General features: G+C 41.1%; 1 protein-coding gene across 2 annotated transcripts in view; it reads left to right on the forward strand.

Moving 5' to 3' along the window:
* The window catches only part of LOC137296322 (globin-like), a 34936-nt gene that overhangs the window by 7345 nt on the left and 9964 nt on the right, over positions 1 to 17627 (forward strand). Inside the window, exons 1-2 of one of the 2 annotated variants that reach the window (XM_067828093.1) lie at positions 503 to 941; positions 6200 to 6367. In XM_067828093.1, coding sequence (XP_067684194.1) covers positions 6201 to 6367 — 167 coding nt within the window. In that variant the 5' untranslated portion in view covers positions 503 to 941; position 6200. Of the gene's footprint in view, positions 1 to 502; positions 942 to 6199; positions 6368 to 17627 lie in introns of those variants that run through there. The other variant, XM_067828094.1, reaches the window with a different exon arrangement.

The raw sequence follows: 17627 nt of genomic DNA on the forward strand, positions 1-17627 counted from the left end.
TCAAAATATCGTATGAAAAACAGCATACCTTTTGCTGAAAGTAATAAGCCAAAGGAAATAGTACACCTTTTAGACTGTCTCATCGTCCTTGGACCGCCTTAATCCCAATAGAGGAAGAATTGTTTGTTTCTATCAAATATTCAAAATATTATAATATATTCAGAGACTAGGTGTTAGTCTACACATCCTTCTGTTGTAATCAAACACGTTATATGTCAGAAACTTGATACCTGTTTCTAAAACAATCTCATAGCAACCTTGGTTTACATTTAAAGTGTATCCCAGCTGAAACCCCCATACATAAATATTATACATAATTACCTATTCCCGCCCACCCCGCTAAACACTTCAAACACACGGCAGTGTCCTCCATCCCACAGAACATTGTTCAGACCAATTCACACCAAATCGCAGCCCAACAGACGTACAATTCAGGATCATCATTTCATCATGACATATACGACCAGTCTGCAGCTTACAGTCTGCCATCGTTATCAGTGACATATTATTCAGCAGCAATTCAACATGACTTGTAGTATAATCCCAATGCACCTGACGCAACGCTGGGCAGTTACCGCGAAAAGTCAATAGACTCTTTGTTGACGACAATTAGAAACTTTGTTCACGGAGTCTATCATCTGAACGAACAGCTTTCCTTTTGTGTCTCCACGTCAGATCATCTACCATGAATGTGTGAGCCCTCCCTTCAGACTCGCGCGCCGACAGAGCTGTCAACCAGTAGCGTAGGTCACCTGGCTACCTCAGTGAAGCGAGGACTGCCGCTGTATTCTCCAAATGTTACTTCAGAGCGGGTTATCTCCTAGATCTTGTACCCTACCTGTTGAAACTTCGGAGGAGGTTCATTTGACCCCTGCATCGCCTGTAGAAGCGTTGTGTTGAACTCTTTCCCTGGATAAACACGGATTGCACTAAACCGTCAGGTAGGATGGGGACAATTTCTTCTACTGCTGTAGTTAATATAAAATAGTAAAGGATGTTAACAGTATTATTTCTGAAACTCTATGTTTAAATTGTTTCTTACAACACCACAATTATATATTACAGGTATTGATATCCCTATGAGTATCACGATGCATTGTTTTGTTTTGCACATTGTATTTGTTTGTTTTCTTTCTGTTTCCTATGTAGACATTATGTAACCGCAAACATATTGCTAATCTGACTAACGATTAACAATGTGTGTCAAACGAAAGTCTCCGACTTGGGTGTGTTAGTTTAGGCTTGGGGAGAAGAAGAGGGGGTGTTGGGGTTGGGGGGTCTCTTTTTCTATTTATCTCCCTCCCCTCGTCTGTTCTAAAACCTGGTTCCATCTTTGTCAGCAACTCTTCCTCTCTGCCCTGTCCCCAACTCATCTCTGCGCGTGTCTGTCTCGTAGGTGTCATGTCACAGTGCCTCTCTCAGAGAATGTGAAGCGGTTTGATATGCAGAACTGTACCCCTTGGGTGTTCAAGTAGGTTGAACTATCAGATTCGTACTGATTTAGAACTATACTATCATCACTTTGCCTCTGTTGGTTCACCCTGACAGGAAATGTTCACCGTTTCTGTGCAGGATACAACCTATTTATCTAACGTTAATCCTGTAATAGTGCTTGGGCGCCGCTGTTTCAAATCACTCTTCTGTTTAATCGATCCTTGCCTGGCATGGATGATTCCCATGTATAAATACGCATTTACCTCATTTGTCGGCGAAATCACCTTAATACTAAGGTGAGCAAGTGTCTCATACGACTTAAAGAAACAAATTTGAAATTTGTATTGCCAGAGCGAGCAAAATTTTGCACGAGTTTCTAATAAGTCGTATGGCACATTTGATCGAGTTTATTAATTTCCCCATTATCCGATTTAATCATGTACATTAGTGCAGCAAAACACAGAAAACAAAATGTGGCGTCCCACTTCATTGACGTTACGTTCAATTGTTTAATAATGTGCACATACGATATATCTGACAATGGTAATGTTTCACCATATGGATAGTAAAATGCTCAAATCTATCTATCTGGAGTTCTTCGGCAGCCGTTGTGACCTGTCCTTCCAGAGTAGGTCTTTGTGTATTGGTGTGCAGGGTATCGAATGCTGATGTTCATCAACCAGTCGTGACTGTAGACCTTCCCATAGAACACCGGCCATCTGCTACAGGTCTTCACACACGTGAGTGAAACAAGACTCAAGGCCATATTGGTGTTACATCCGAGATTGCATTCAACATGGGATGTGTTTTATCTGCGGGCTAGGTTTTTGCATACTCTGATTAAACCTGCTTTATGTCCCGGAATGCATCACTTTTATTGACCGATTAAAGAACAGTCCCTTGACTAATGCTTGAAATATATTTATATTTTAACAAATGAACACATTTATACTGAAAAGGAGCCCCAGTTAGGCTGATTAAGCCTGGGGAAATCTAGACTTGCTTCACTTAGGGCTTTAGCATTGCAGGGAGTCCTAGACTGTTGGGAAAATAATGTGGTTCAGAGACTGCCAGGCACTGGGAGACTAAACAGTCTCGCATCGGAGGTTTCTGTGCCTTAGTTCTGCACGCGATAATTCCCTGTTAAAGGTTAAATGATTATGTCCCGCATCGCAACAGAGCCCTGGTACAGTGGTTCGTCACGGTGACTTGGTAACGCCTTATGACAGACGTCACCTTTGTGCAGTGCATCCATATAACGTCTGTTTTAGACACCAGGCGTGCTGTTACCTAACGTCATCTGCCCTAAATCAATATAAAAATATATCTCCCCGTCATTTAAAGACACACATACCCAAACAAACCCAACCGTTGATACTTTGAGCGTATTGTGGACAAATGGACCATCTGTCAAAAAGCTTCCACAATATAACCCTGTGGGTGTCCATGGATAAAATATATGCTAAAGCTATAGCATGGTGTTTTCCATTTTAACAAACCCAGATATGCGGCATTTCAGCGTTCTAAAGCAGACATTTCGATGGATAAACATTTCAATTCGAGCGGTGGTACATTCCACAATATTCCAGCCCAACTATCGCGCTATCAAGTTCTGAAAACCTTGAGATAAGAAAGGAGAAGAAAAAACGCACAGCCGTAGGGTTAATGATTTTTAGCTTCCTTCCCTCTTGGTTTTCTAGCTAGACTACGAGACCTTTGGGATGCTGTGACAGTTGGTTGTTAAGCTAAATCGGGGAGATTAATGTTGTCAAAACGTCGCATTTACGTACCTCGTAGTGGTGTGAAGAACAACCTCACCACGCTGAAAGTAGAAGCGCTGCCTGATTTGAGTATATATCACAGTCGACTAGTCATTCATGTCCTCGGCTGCATCTCCGCGCCCTGTAGTTAGAAGGCAGACATCAGTGAACGTACCACAGGTCAATATTCTGAGCATCGACCCATTGTGTCTGGTTACCAAGACACGTTAACTGTGTCTCAGTCATGGTTTCTTCTTCCTGAATAATCTACGACGTACGACCACTACTGCTGCTGCTACTACTACTACTACAACTAGCAGTAGTAGTAGTAGTAGTAGTAGTAGTAGTAGTAGTACTGCTGCTGCTGCAGCTGCTACAGCTGCTACTTCTGTTGCTGCTTTACCAGGCACCGATAATTAGTTTCGCGTTCTAAGCTTATAAGTATATAACCTGTACCGGTCACAGGCCACATGTGTCACATTGCTTCGGTGGGTGATTGTCTTCTAGACTACAGTGGACCGTGAGCCTCTCTGTCCAGAGTTCCCAGCGCTCGGTCACGGGGTCATGTACCCGTAGTGCCCAATGAGAATAACTACTCCAAAATACTTTCGCTGTCTAGCATGGATGAATCCGGTGATAAACACACAGATTAATCAAATGATAACCTGATTTATATGCTTATCCCGCCCATGGATCAGAAGTATTGTCCTTGATCTTGTGACACCCAAACTAGTTGTCGATATTGTGAACACTAAACTATATCACCATGACATCGATAACACATAACACGACCTTTCGGTTGGCGAATGTGCCTTGATACTAAATATGCCAAGGCCCATTTCCCCAACTGACCACCCTCTCAGTGTCATGGTGCTACACAAAAATGACACTGTCAAAAAAAATGAAAAGTCTCGTTTAACTTCTCAAACATATTTCGTTGGAAAATGGAAGTGGAAATAATAGGAATGTATAACTGAGGGAGTGAGTTTTCCATTCCATTACTCCAGCCATACACCAAGTACATCGCAACTTGTTCCTCACATTTTAGCAAGGCTGAAAGCGAACCCAGAATCCCAGCTGAACGTGCATCCTGTGAACCTACCCCACCAATACGAAAATAGCAAATGTATTGAAAACTGTTGGGGGCTATTTAACAATGGACTGTATCATATACTATTTGTGCGTTACATTCAACACAATCATGAAACATGGCATTCTACCCACGGCACTGCGAAGCATGTCAGTTTCACTTGTCAGTCACAATCAGAACATTTACGTTGTTGTTTTTGTTATTGTTCTATCTTTTTAGAAACAATCCCAGGTGTCTACTTTCTTTCGTGCGTCAGTATATTTAGCTATATGTCAGTGTTCCCTCCTCTACATTTTTACAATCGCTGTCCCGTCTGAAATTCCACCTACAGCTGATGTCAGTCGACGAAAAACACATCAAGGGATAACGTGATATTTGGTAATGGCTGCTGCCACTGAAGTCGAGTGAATGATGAATTGGAGGTGTCAAAAGTAATTCGCTGGCTCATTTTGTTCTGGGGGTCGTGTCAAAGGTTTAACCTGTTATTCTCGGATATAAATAAGCGACATTTTGACAGTATCGTGTATTGCCATTGACCTGTCAGATTCACTTTGATAAATCTTTCGTATATACGAAGTTACACACGGGCAACCAATGACAGGTCAGGTAGAGATGAGTGCTGTCACGGACACTTTGTTGACACATCACGTATATGCCATGTACATACCTTACTTATCTTACGTACATATGTGTGCAAACCTTGTTTAAATTATGCACATATATGTGGAATATCTATTGGATATCACGTACATACCTGTACGTACCTTGTATGTACTATGTACATATATGCGCATATCTCGTTTATATCATGTACATATATGTGCAAGCCTTGTATATATCATGTACATATCTGCACGTACCTTGTATATATCATATACATATGTGTGCACACATTTTATAGACCATTTAGATATCTGTGCCCACATTGAAAACGTACATGAACATTCCTTAAAGATAACCGGAGCATACATCGACTGTACGCCGAGCGTACCTGAAAGATACCTTGAACATACAATGAACCCACACAGAAATACACGAAACATACAGTGAACAAGCAGTGATCATGCAGTGATATTCCTGAAACATGCAGCAAATGTGCAGTTACATTCCTCAAGCATGCAGTAAACGTACAATGACATTCCTGAAACATGTCGTGAACGTACAATGACATTCCTGAAGCATGCAGTGAACGTACATTGACATTCCTTGAACATTCAGTGCACGTACAACCACATTCCTCAAGCATGCAGTGAACGTACAATGACACTCCTGAAACATGCCGTGAACGTACAATGACATTCCTCAAGCATACAGTGAAAGTACACTGACATTCCTTGAACATGCAATAAACAAGCAGTAAGAGTACAGTAGCATTTCCGAAACATGCAGTGAACGTGCAATGTCTTTCCTGAAACACCTAGTAAACGTACAATGACTACCCGAAACATGTAGTGAACGTACAATGACATTCTTGAAACATGCCATGAACGTACAATGACATTCCTGAAATATGCAGTGAATGTACATTAAACATACCCAGATTCCATTACACTCATTGAATAAACATTGAACAATCCTGGAACATACAATGAAAATACGTTGGGCATTCCTTAAACATGCCTAGAGTAATTATTAAACAGACATTAAAAGTACACTGCTTACACATTATACAAACATTGAACATACCTGGAACACACATCGCACACACACTTAACACACACTGAACATGGTATAAGTACAGATGAGCAGCTGGTACCATCCACTAGATGCCAGACTGCCAGCATCTCCACCAATGCCACTCCATCTCCTAGCCACACCAGCACCAGGATTAAATATTGAGAGAGTAACGGGTTTACAGACACTCTTCCAGGGGACCAGTGATCAGCAATCATGGCATGGATTGTTTGTGTTTCAGTATGGGCCTAGTCGTGTCCACTGTGCAGTACATCTTCGGTGGAGGTCGAGACATGGACACGCCGGATAAAGCCACTGGGCTGACAGAACGTGAGAAAGACGCCATTAGGGCCAGCTGGGCATTGGTCAGTGTGGACCTGAAGGGCAATGGAGTTAACTTCCTTATCAAGTAAGTGTCTATCTAGTTATAGCTTCAGAATACTGCTGGGGTGTACAGCTTGTCCTACCGTCAGGGACGTGGCGTTATTACGTTTGCCAAATGTCAAGATTGATGGGAATTTAAATATAGATGACACATTGTAGTATAAGTTAAGGTGACATAAGCCAACTCTGCGACAAGTTTGGTGCACTTGTAAGCTTGGAGATGTGTGTAGTGGTGTGTGGTAGCCCATACTGACAGCGATGTCTTTGTCAGATTCAATGTTGCATATTACCTAGGATACCCCACTTATATTTTCACCAATGAACACAGAATGTAATTTGGAACCCTCTCCTAGATAGACTATGACCTGGATATCTTAAAATTTCGTGGTTGGTAGGCTGTCAGTGTTACATGAATTCATGGCGATTCATACGATTAAAATTTCCACTATGACCTGGAAAGCACACTTAAACACACTATATGACCTGCGTACAGCTCTTTGACACACTATGACCTGTATACCATACTTGAACACACTGTGGCTTAGATACCACACATAGACACACTATGATATGGCCTGGATACCACACTTAGACACATTATCACCTGGATACCACACTAAGCTATACCATGACCTGGATACCACACTTAGACGCATTATGACCTGGATACCACACTTAGATATACTATGACCTGGATACCACACTTAGATATACTATGACCCCGATACCACACTTAGATATACTATGACCCAGATACCACACTTAGATATACTATGACCTGGATACCACACTTAGATATACTATGACCTGACCTAGGCACACTGAATGTTTTGTGTTTGCAAGGAATCGAACACCGACCTTTACCCCGCCGGTCACTAAGTACCGACCTTCTGCAGATTCTGTATCCTCTTGTCATGCTAGAAACGTCATAGTGATCAAAAGAGCATAAAGCTCGTCTTACCCAACCAGCTCCAAGTGAATCTGCACTATAGCGTAACACAGGTAAACAGGTGACGCTGCCTTGCGTCTGTCAACAGATAGGAATCAACCGCATTAGCTTTGTATCTCGCTCGGTCCGATAACGACATACAGGTAGTTAATGTATTACAGTTCTCAAATTATTCGTGTGATGTCCTTTATCAGTAAGTAAGCAGGTCGTCTCGGGTTGATTCACGTCACCTCAGACATCTCAGACTAGACTTGCACAACTCTCTCAGGTACAAATTAATAGTTTATATCGTAATTTCTAAACAACAATTAACAGACTGGGGTCCTTAGATATACTGTTAGCTTATCTAGACTTGCCTCTTCGAAGGATAGATTTACTATGTATCCATGGACTCAGCATTCAGTTCAGCCTTGGAGCCCAGACTAGAAATTCAGAACCTGAGGAAATCTAGACTTTAAGGCTTTAGCACTGCAAAGAAGGTTGGCAGTAGACAAAGTAAAGTGGTTCAGGGACTTTGAAACAGACTACCTTGGAGCCAAGCTAACGTCAGACCAACCGTGGTGAAACTGAACTTTGATCTTTATACCATTCTCTATAACAAAAGCTGAAGGTACTTCCCAGGGGATGCTTACTTATATGTTGTACCCGTACAAAAGATTTCCTCGGGAGTAAAACAAGGTAAGGGTAATGGTTATGTAGTGTTTGTCGCCCAGGAGCTAATTTACAGTCGGCTGACTTAGTCTTTACAATTTCTTTATTTCTGCTTCACTGCAATTCAATGTGGAACACAGTTATTGGATTACAGTCATATTAAGTCCGTAAAACCAAGGAAAGCTATGGCAGATGTAGTGAACGACAAAAGATCAAACATGACGCTCACAAAACAGTTACGTTTATTGTCGAGGTCGCGAGGTAGATATACACGATTTCATATAGAATTTTATATTTCAACATTTAAGAGTAACTTGTACATCGTATTTCCTCACACATTTGCCAGGCTGGTGAATATACAAAGGAAATGAACGAATTGGGGTGGAAAATTATCTATATGAGGAAACTTTTTCATTATAACGCGAAGGATGCATGCAGATATAGACCCCTTTAATGCGTCGGTCGGTTTGTTGCTGTGCGCCGCACTCAGCAATATTCCAGCTATATGGTGGCGGTCTGTAAATAATCGAGTCTGGACTAGACAATCCAGTGATCAACAGCATGAGAATCGACCAACGCAATTAGTCGGCGAGTCAGGTAACAGTGAACTTTTCTGAACATCATGGGATTGAGTATACAGTATGTAGAGAATCTCACCCGAGTCCCTCTTGATATCAAATATTTCACCTCGAGTTGATGAAGTTACTAAATGTTTTTACTTTTGTCAAACAGGTGTTTAATGTCAGAGGACACGAGGAGGATATTCCATTAATCATCAATAATCACCTTTCATTAGTTTTCAATGAAAAATGCACACCTCTAAAAATAATAAGTTATGTTTATGTGTACATGGGCACAATGGTATCTAGGAGTGTATACTCTCCTTAAATGAGTCATCTAGATACTCCAATGTGTTCTTATGTACTTCCATTCATTCACCACTAACACCAGAACCATCGGGTTAAAACAACCTGATCGTTACCATTCGATCGTTACCTGGTGCCGAGTGGTGACTATCTTAGAAGAGTTGAGAACTGAGATCAACGAACCCATGAGGTCCACCATTCAAGTGCCAGCTCTACTAGCTTCACGATACCGCCACTACAGGAATCCCACATGACATGTCAGGAATATACATGCATGTGTAGGTAGCTCGGCCAGAGTACTTGTGTTTATGTATATAGGTACAAATGTGCTGTATATAGGTACAAATGTGCTGTATGTAGGTACATATGTGCTGTATATAGGTACATATGTGCTGTATGTAGGTACATATGTGCTGTATATAGGTACATATGTGCTGTATGTAGGTACATATGTGCTGTATGTAGGTACATTGTGCTGAAGTGACGATGCTGTAGCAAGGAATCAAGGAATGTATAACCATACATTACACACACACACGCACACACACACGCGCGCGCACGCACGCACACACACACACACACACACACACGTACGTACACCATCTACTACTAATTACACCACATGTACAACATGTACAACATATTTAATACACGGCCTACACACACCATATGCCCTTCCGACAACACATGCACGGCACATACACGCTCACAACATGAAATACGCATACAGCACACACACATGAACAGACAACCCCACACACACTCACACGTTACACACACGTGCAATACTGTGTCTGTGTAATGTTGCAACGGTTTCACAATCATTTACAATTGATGTGAGTGCATTAAGAAAGTTTGAGTATAACATGAGGTTCCCGGAAGCTCGCTAGCTGTCTCTACCCCGATATGAACATCCACCCCAGCGAACGCCCCAGGCGACCGTAAGTCTAACCCGTAGCCACACAAAGACCGATACTATACAATTTATCTTTTAAAAGAAGCTATGTTATCATTTCTCTGAAGTTCTTTATATTCATGTAATCTCTACCCATGGAGAATACATAAACTATACTTTACTTTACTATGTCGCCTGACCCAGTTTTTCGTGGGAAGTCGGATTTAAGAAATGTCTCTGCTTTCTTTGCTTATAAACAACGCATAAATATTTATTGAGAAGCACGTCACCATCTACTGAGGTATATACAATGATGATAATGAAATAAAAGAAAGTGTAAATGATTCTTTGATATACACTTGGCATTTCCTGTTCTCAATGAATGGCACTTTTAAAATTCCTGTTTGATTTAGCGCATAACTTCAAAACCTCATTTCTTCGCAAAATGTTTGTATTTCAAAGGAATGGCAAATTACTTTTCATCGTTTGCATTTAAACCAGTGAATGCGAAGAATTTCTTTCATGTTGACTTTCCCTGACAATTAGTTCGGATTTATTCCTTCGAGGACTTGTAACGCAATATTTATTTCACCTAACGGACATTAATGTGTCTTCTATGTCTTTCTGAGCATTAAAATACGCAACGTATGTTTTGATTAAGCATTTTACTGTACAATAAACAGTGTGAAATTATCCGTGGATCTGTTTATCAGACATCACCACATCACAATTCATGCAATCATACAAAGTTATCGACTTGTAGATACTGCGGGTTCAAAGGTTACTGCATGTTAGTCAGAGATTGTTATACCACACCGAGCCAGACCAAGAGATTAGTTTATAGCGTCAAAATGTATTTACGCCGTGAAACAACACAACGCATTCCCCGTAACAAAAAAAAGCCAACATCTGATTCACAGAGCCAGAATATTGTTAAAAAGCATTCCATTGATGAAAACTGTGCATGCGCGTACAGATTGTAACATTCCAAATCCGAAGTCAAGCTATAAACATCCCATGAAACGTCAAATTCTCAAAATATTGCAGGCGGTTGAACTTTAAACACTCTCTCGTCTGTATATTTTAGTTTCATGTTAATGCTGTGTACAAGCCTGGTTTATTTCTGTTAAGATTCAGGGCCCCATAACTTACGTAACTGCTTTAATTAGCATGTTATCACATACGTTTAAACACAAAATAGTTTTCGAATGTCCTCATGTAAAGAGCGATGCACATACACCGTTTGGTAGTCACGGTACGTTCAAATGATGACTGATAAAAAACGTCGCCCATCCGGTGATTGCCATCAAACTTGAAGCAAAACATTATCTTAATTGAAAATCAAATTGTACTTAAGATGTTTGTGTTTACTGTGTTATGATTCACGTGTCTCATTGCTAAGGCTAATGTTGTATGTAGCATGTTATTGCATAATTTTAAAAACAAATTAGGATTCAGTAAATCCTCGCTTCAAGGGGCACATGCACATGCACAGGCACAGGCACAGGCACAGGGCGTTTTGTAGTCACAGTAAGTTCGAAATATGACCAAATATATCTGCTCGATATCTAAATAGAAAGAGTCATACAAAGTCCAGTATCATCTTAAGGATGAAAATAATGACAAAAGTCTGGACTAGCAGGCAGGTGCACAGCTGTAATACGGTACCCGACGTTAAACCTTCGTCGTCAGTTTTAACTACGGCGTCTCGGCATAGATATCAGGGAAGCAACGTTCCCCTTTAAGAAAAAAAAAACTGTATTTGCAGTTACCATCAGTCGTTCATGTTGACATTCATTTTGAAGGCTGTTGTTTATGTGTTATGTTTCTTTCCTGGGTAAAGAAATGTTTCACTCCGGGATGTGCGCCTGCATTCGATGGATTATGCGTAGAAACTGACGTCATTGTACGTTGTACATTGTACGTTGTACATTCATATTGTAATGAGTCTCTTTGTCGTTATAGTCATCAATAAATCTTATGGGATCAGTTAAAAAGGGCTTAGTGGTTAAAGCGTTCGCTCGTCACACTGAATGCCCGGGTTCGATTTCCCACAGGGGTAAATATGTCAAGCCCATTTTTGGTGTTCTTGTCGTGATATTGCTGGAATATTACTAAAAACGGCACAAAACATACTTCCTCAACAAACCCTAAAATTCAATTCAAATGATACCCAAAAAAATCACTTACTTCAATGAATCATTTTGTCATATATTTACATCATACTATTTGGAATCTTGTGCAAAATGCAAAGTTTCTCTCGCATTCCTTGACAACTTTCAGCTCCCCCTTGACTATCACTGTCGTTCTAACTGATGGCGAGATAACTTTGCGAGTCAGTGAAGTGCACACCATGTCAAGCCGTCGTGAAAGAAGGGACTGTTGCGAGTCTCGAGCTCACTGGTGCAAACCGATAGATGACGATAAAGAATAACGTGTGCCTGCAGGTTTAGCTGGCGTCGACTTTGTTAAGCATTTCAACCTGTATATCTAGTCCTTTGTTCTCTTGTTAAGGGGGCTTGGTGCAAAACAACTCTTGATTTTTTATTTTTTTTATTTTAATTTTTTTTCCTACGCTGAATTAATATAGTAACCCACTGTATGAAATATGTATCTATGGTATAAAGACGTATGATCGCCGCTTGTGTTCCATCCCCACGCGTGACGACTGCCTCCCTTTCTATACTTCATCTCTCCATGGTGATGGCCGGGAGGTCCCTTGGTAAATAGTAAGTTATATACGCATGTACACAAGGGGCTAAAGCAGATTACCCTGGATAAATATTTTAGCCTTGAATAAATAACGTCCGAACATTATCTTTAAATAATCAGTTTCGAAGGTGGATGAAGATAATCAAATTACCCAGGATTCGTTTCTAGGGGTGATCGTAGCGTTAAGCTAATACTCGAACATGATTTACGACCGTATTGTGGAATTGGCACCGGGGCTCATTCCACAACGCGATTAGTTGTAAGGTGTTCGTAACTCCCATACTTTCACTCTGACTTACGATAGTCTTAGCGTAAGTCTGTGTTGCGGTGTAGGAGCTTTGCGAAGTAGGGTCCTGCAGCTAGAGGTGTTAAGCTTTATTATCGCTAAGATGGTCGTAAAAGCCATACTTTAACATTAATATGCGACTATCTTAGCACTAAGAGATCTTCGAAAATCTGGGCACAGTGCCTCGTTCCTCAAAGTGATAGTAGCACTAAGATGATCATAATTCCGATACTTTAACATAGACTTACGACTGTCGTAGCGCAACTCCCATACTTTAACATAGACTTACGACTGTCGTAGCGCAACTCCCATACTTTAACATAGACTTACGACTGTTGTAGTGCAACTCCCATACTTTAACATAGACTTACGACTGTCGTAGCGCAACTCCCATACTTTAACATAGACTTACGACTGTTGTAGTGCAACTCCCATACTTTAACATAGACTTACGACTGTCGTAGCGCAACTCCCATACTTTAACATAGACTTACGACTGTCGTAGCGCAACTCCCATACTTTAACATAGACTTACGACTGTCGTAGCGCAACTCCCATACTTTAACATAGACTTACTACTGTCGTAGCGCAACTCCCATACTTTAACATAGACTTACGACTGTCGTAGCGCAACTCCCATACTTTAACATAGACTTACGACTGTCGTAGCGCAACTCCCATACTTTAACATAGACTTACGACTGTTGTAGTGCAACTCCCATACTTTAACATAGACTTACGACTGTCGTAGCGCAACTCCCATACTTTAACATAGACTTACGACTGTCGTAGCGCTACGATGGCCTTGAGGAATGGGACCTAACTGAATCATAGTTCTCATACGTCCAGCACATTGGATGTTCACATGCTAACATCTCACTGTGGATCGAAGACGATGATCATAGTGCTAGGTGAGATGAAATGGGGTATAACGTCGTACTTAACAATATTTCGCTGACATGTCGACGTGCATGCGTGTGTGGCTGCTTGTACTAGCTCAACTGGTTGTAAAGTGCAAGTTCTCAGAGACACTATGCATGAATACCCCAGTCAGACACATTATACGAACTCCAAGCCCACCCGTCGTTCTTGTACACATTAATGAAGAGCGCCAGGAAGGGAACACGAAGTGCCATGTTTTAACGTGTGTCGGTATGGCCCGACCTTCCGCTCTCCGAACAGACACTCTAACCACTACACTACGTGTCCACGGAGGCGTTCTTCTTAGCACTGAGGAGATCGTAGCTCTCATACTTATTACATAATCCAGAAGTAGTCGTAATGATCACGTCTACAAATCCACAAAGGTATTCGGAAAAGTGTTGTCTTTCGTAATTAAACAATTATATATATGACATGACGTTTGATTCCAGACTTGGGATTTCTGATCGTTAATAAAATCCATTTCACGAACTCAGTTTCTTCTTTTTACCATACACGTCTGATTTGCGACTTGTTTTGCACATTCGACTTTTACACGATGTTTACTGGTTCTTTTTCCCCCGATAGTTTGGGGTTTGTTACTTTCTTAAGACTATTAATAGAGGAAACGTAGGCAGATGCTGTCGTTAAAAGACGAAAAAAGCTAGATATAGAGCTAGTGTGCCCAGCGGGCACCTGTGCCTCGGAGCACACTTTTGACATTCTCCCACCGAGCACATCTTGCATTTCAGCCCAGTTTACAATACCACACCCACGTGTGCCTTCTTCAGTCCAGCTGCTCGAGGTGTCTCTATAAAACTGGCGCACATCTTTTATAGACATTTCTCAAAATAACTAGCTGATATTGTTACCATGCTTCCAGCGAGGTAAAATTAACCCTTTCGCATTTCTTATTAATGGCACCAAGCAATAATGAATTTGACATCATAAAAAAGTATGTATTTTTCCTATTTTTTAATTATTATCACATCGATCAACATACCTCTAAACCTGTAAAGATCGGGGTTAGAACTGGTCTTTAGTAACACATGCTTGTCGTAAGAGGCGACTAACGGGATCGGGTGGTCAATCAAGTGATCAACATCATGAATATCGATCTGCGCAATCGGGAACCGATGACATGTGTCAACCAAATCAGACCAGTCTGACCACCCGTTCCCCGTTAGTCGCCTCTTGCGACAAGCAGATTCGCTTTTTATGGCAAGCATGGGTTGCTGGAGGCCTGTTCTACCCCGGACTTTCACGGATGGACTGTAATATAATCCCAAACAGAGTCGAAGTGCATATACCCTCACAGATTCCTTGACCTGTAAAGATAGTCGGTAGTTGTACTATCCATTATGATGCATACATGACAGTCGATGTGTGACATGTATGTATGAGGGGACAGTCGATGTATGACATGTATGTATGGGGGGACAGTCGATGTATGACATGTATGTATGATGGGACAGTCGATGTATGACATGTATGTATGATGGGACAGTCGATGTATGACATGTATGTATGGGGGGAACAGTCGATGTATGACATGTATGTATGAGGGGACAGTCGATGTATGACATGTATGTATGATGGGACAGTCGATGTATGACATGTATGTATGGGGGGAACAGTCGATGTATGACATGTATGTATGAGGGGACAGTCGATGTATGACATGTATGTATGAGGGGGCAGTCGATGTATGACATGTATGTATGAGGGGACAGTCGATGTATGACATGTATGTATGAGGGGGCAGTCGATGTATGACTTGTATGTATGAGGGGTAAATCAATATCAGCGTCTGATGAAATGCGTTACAGGAACTCTCGTCTTAACACTTTTTTACTCACCAAAAATTCCTGGTCATTGAAAACTAATCATCTACGGCTTACGTCAGAAGGCCACTTCATTTAAATGTTAAATGTTAAATACGGTTTTGCTGACGAAACAATTTGTCTAACAGCATTTGTCCTCTGAAAAATATGTGTAGCTAGAAAGTAAACCAAGGACATCAGATGAAAGATGTAAAACTAAGACAATCCTTTAACACAGTATGACCTCATATGACCGGACCACGTAATTCTGGACTCCCCGACATATGGGACGTCAATTGTTTAGGGTACATTACTACGTTTTATAGTTGTTGATCAAGACATTTTCATTGAGAATGATGCTGGATTACAGGGGTTTCACTCTGTAGGTATGACAAATGTATTTCAGTCAGTAAACTCTTCATCCGTCACACATCCTTTACTGTCGGCATGGAATCCAAATTCCACTGTTTCAAACATCGAGTTCGCTCGTTACACTGCGGGCCCGGTTCCATTCCGTTCATGATTACAGAGTTAGAAACTCAAGTATTTCCCGCTTGTAAAATATTCATAAGGCAATATAAACCTCACACAACCTTTGTCGTGTGTTGAATATGCTAGAGGCAACAGTAGTTTATGTAAATAATCGAGCAAAGATCGAAACTCTTAGAGCGTTAAAAGAGTACAGGCATACACTTTGTGAGTGAGTTTTGTTGTTCTTCATGCCGCTTTTAGCAATATTCGTGAACTATAACTACGGGGAACACATTGAATGGGCTTAACACATCGTGCCCATGTGGAGACTCGAACTCGGGTCTTTGGCGCTTAACCACTAGGCTACCCCAGCAACCAATACACATAGTGAAATGTGTAGTCTTATACAGCATTGGTGTCATGGGACATTGTGGATGCTCTTTATACCAAACTGGATAATCTGTCTTTATTGTGGATTGTAAAGATGAAAAATGTTATTCTACTTTTTCTTCATACACAGCCTTGCATCAATTTTTCCAAGGCAAACAATCATTGGCCTCTGTCACGATCTTCACATTTCGTTTTGCTGAGCTAAGCTAATTTGACCCAGTAATGGAGAAACCGTTAACAACACCATTCCGTTTGTGGGTGTATTGTCAGTATAATTTCGCTTTAATGGCAGTGGGTAATATTTGTCATGCTACTTCATAAATAGGTTACTTGATACACTGGAGTGACTTTCTGGTGTGAATATCAATAATACTCGCCTAAACATTTTATTAACTTCAAGAAATCTCTGCTAAAACACAATCAATGTACTATTCCGACATTTTCATGCGTGTGTGAGTCAGACTGAAACCTTTTATAAACACGCGCAAGGGCAAGTCAACTAACCATATGAGAAAAGCACACGGGAAGATACGGTATAAGATTAGAAAGGGAATAAATAGCATCCGGCAAAAACATTTTAGTAACTGATGGATCTATAATATGAATGTTTTCTAAGGTATGAAACCTTTACTGGCTTAGAAAATTGTGTATATCTCGATCAAACTTTATAAGCGTGACTGTCTTATACATACCTTTATGTTTCGTTGTTCTATGCATAGTAGGTGGGGGATTTTATGTCGTGTATAGTAATATTACACCTATATAACGGGTCTCATACTGTACCCATGTGGGGAGTCGAACCCGATCTACGGCGTGACGAGTGAGGCTATCTCGCCTCCCTGTTCCAGACATAAGGTTCATCGTGTGTCATAGTACCCGACCTTGTGGATCTTTGCTCATGATGTCAGTCATTGTGTTGACTCGTCCAAACTGGAATCTTTGGATACTTTACAGGCCGCCGCAATGAAGCTTGCAACCCGTGAAGATCAGAGTTAGAACTGATCTTCAGTAACCAATGATTGACAAGAGGCGACTAACGGGGTCGGCTGGTCAGCCTTGGTTGACATGTGTATCCCAATTGAGTAGATCGACTCGCATGTTCTTGATCACAGGATTGTCTAGTCCTGACTCGATCATTTACAGGTCGCCGCTATATAGCTGGGATATTTCTGAGTGTGGCGTAAAACTAAAGTCACTCACTCACTTCGAAACTTGCATTCACAGGCTTGTGTTCGTGTCTTTGTATAATGCCTAGGTTATACAAGTTGTACATGGATGTACATGGTTACCTAGATCTATTATACTACTTGTCACTTTGTTT

The sequence above is a fragment of the Haliotis asinina genome, chromosome 9 (genome assembly GCF_037392515.1).
Source record: "Haliotis asinina isolate JCU_RB_2024 chromosome 9, JCU_Hal_asi_v2, whole genome shotgun sequence".
NCBI lineage: Eukaryota > Metazoa > Mollusca > Gastropoda > Lepetellida > Haliotidae > Haliotis > Haliotis asinina.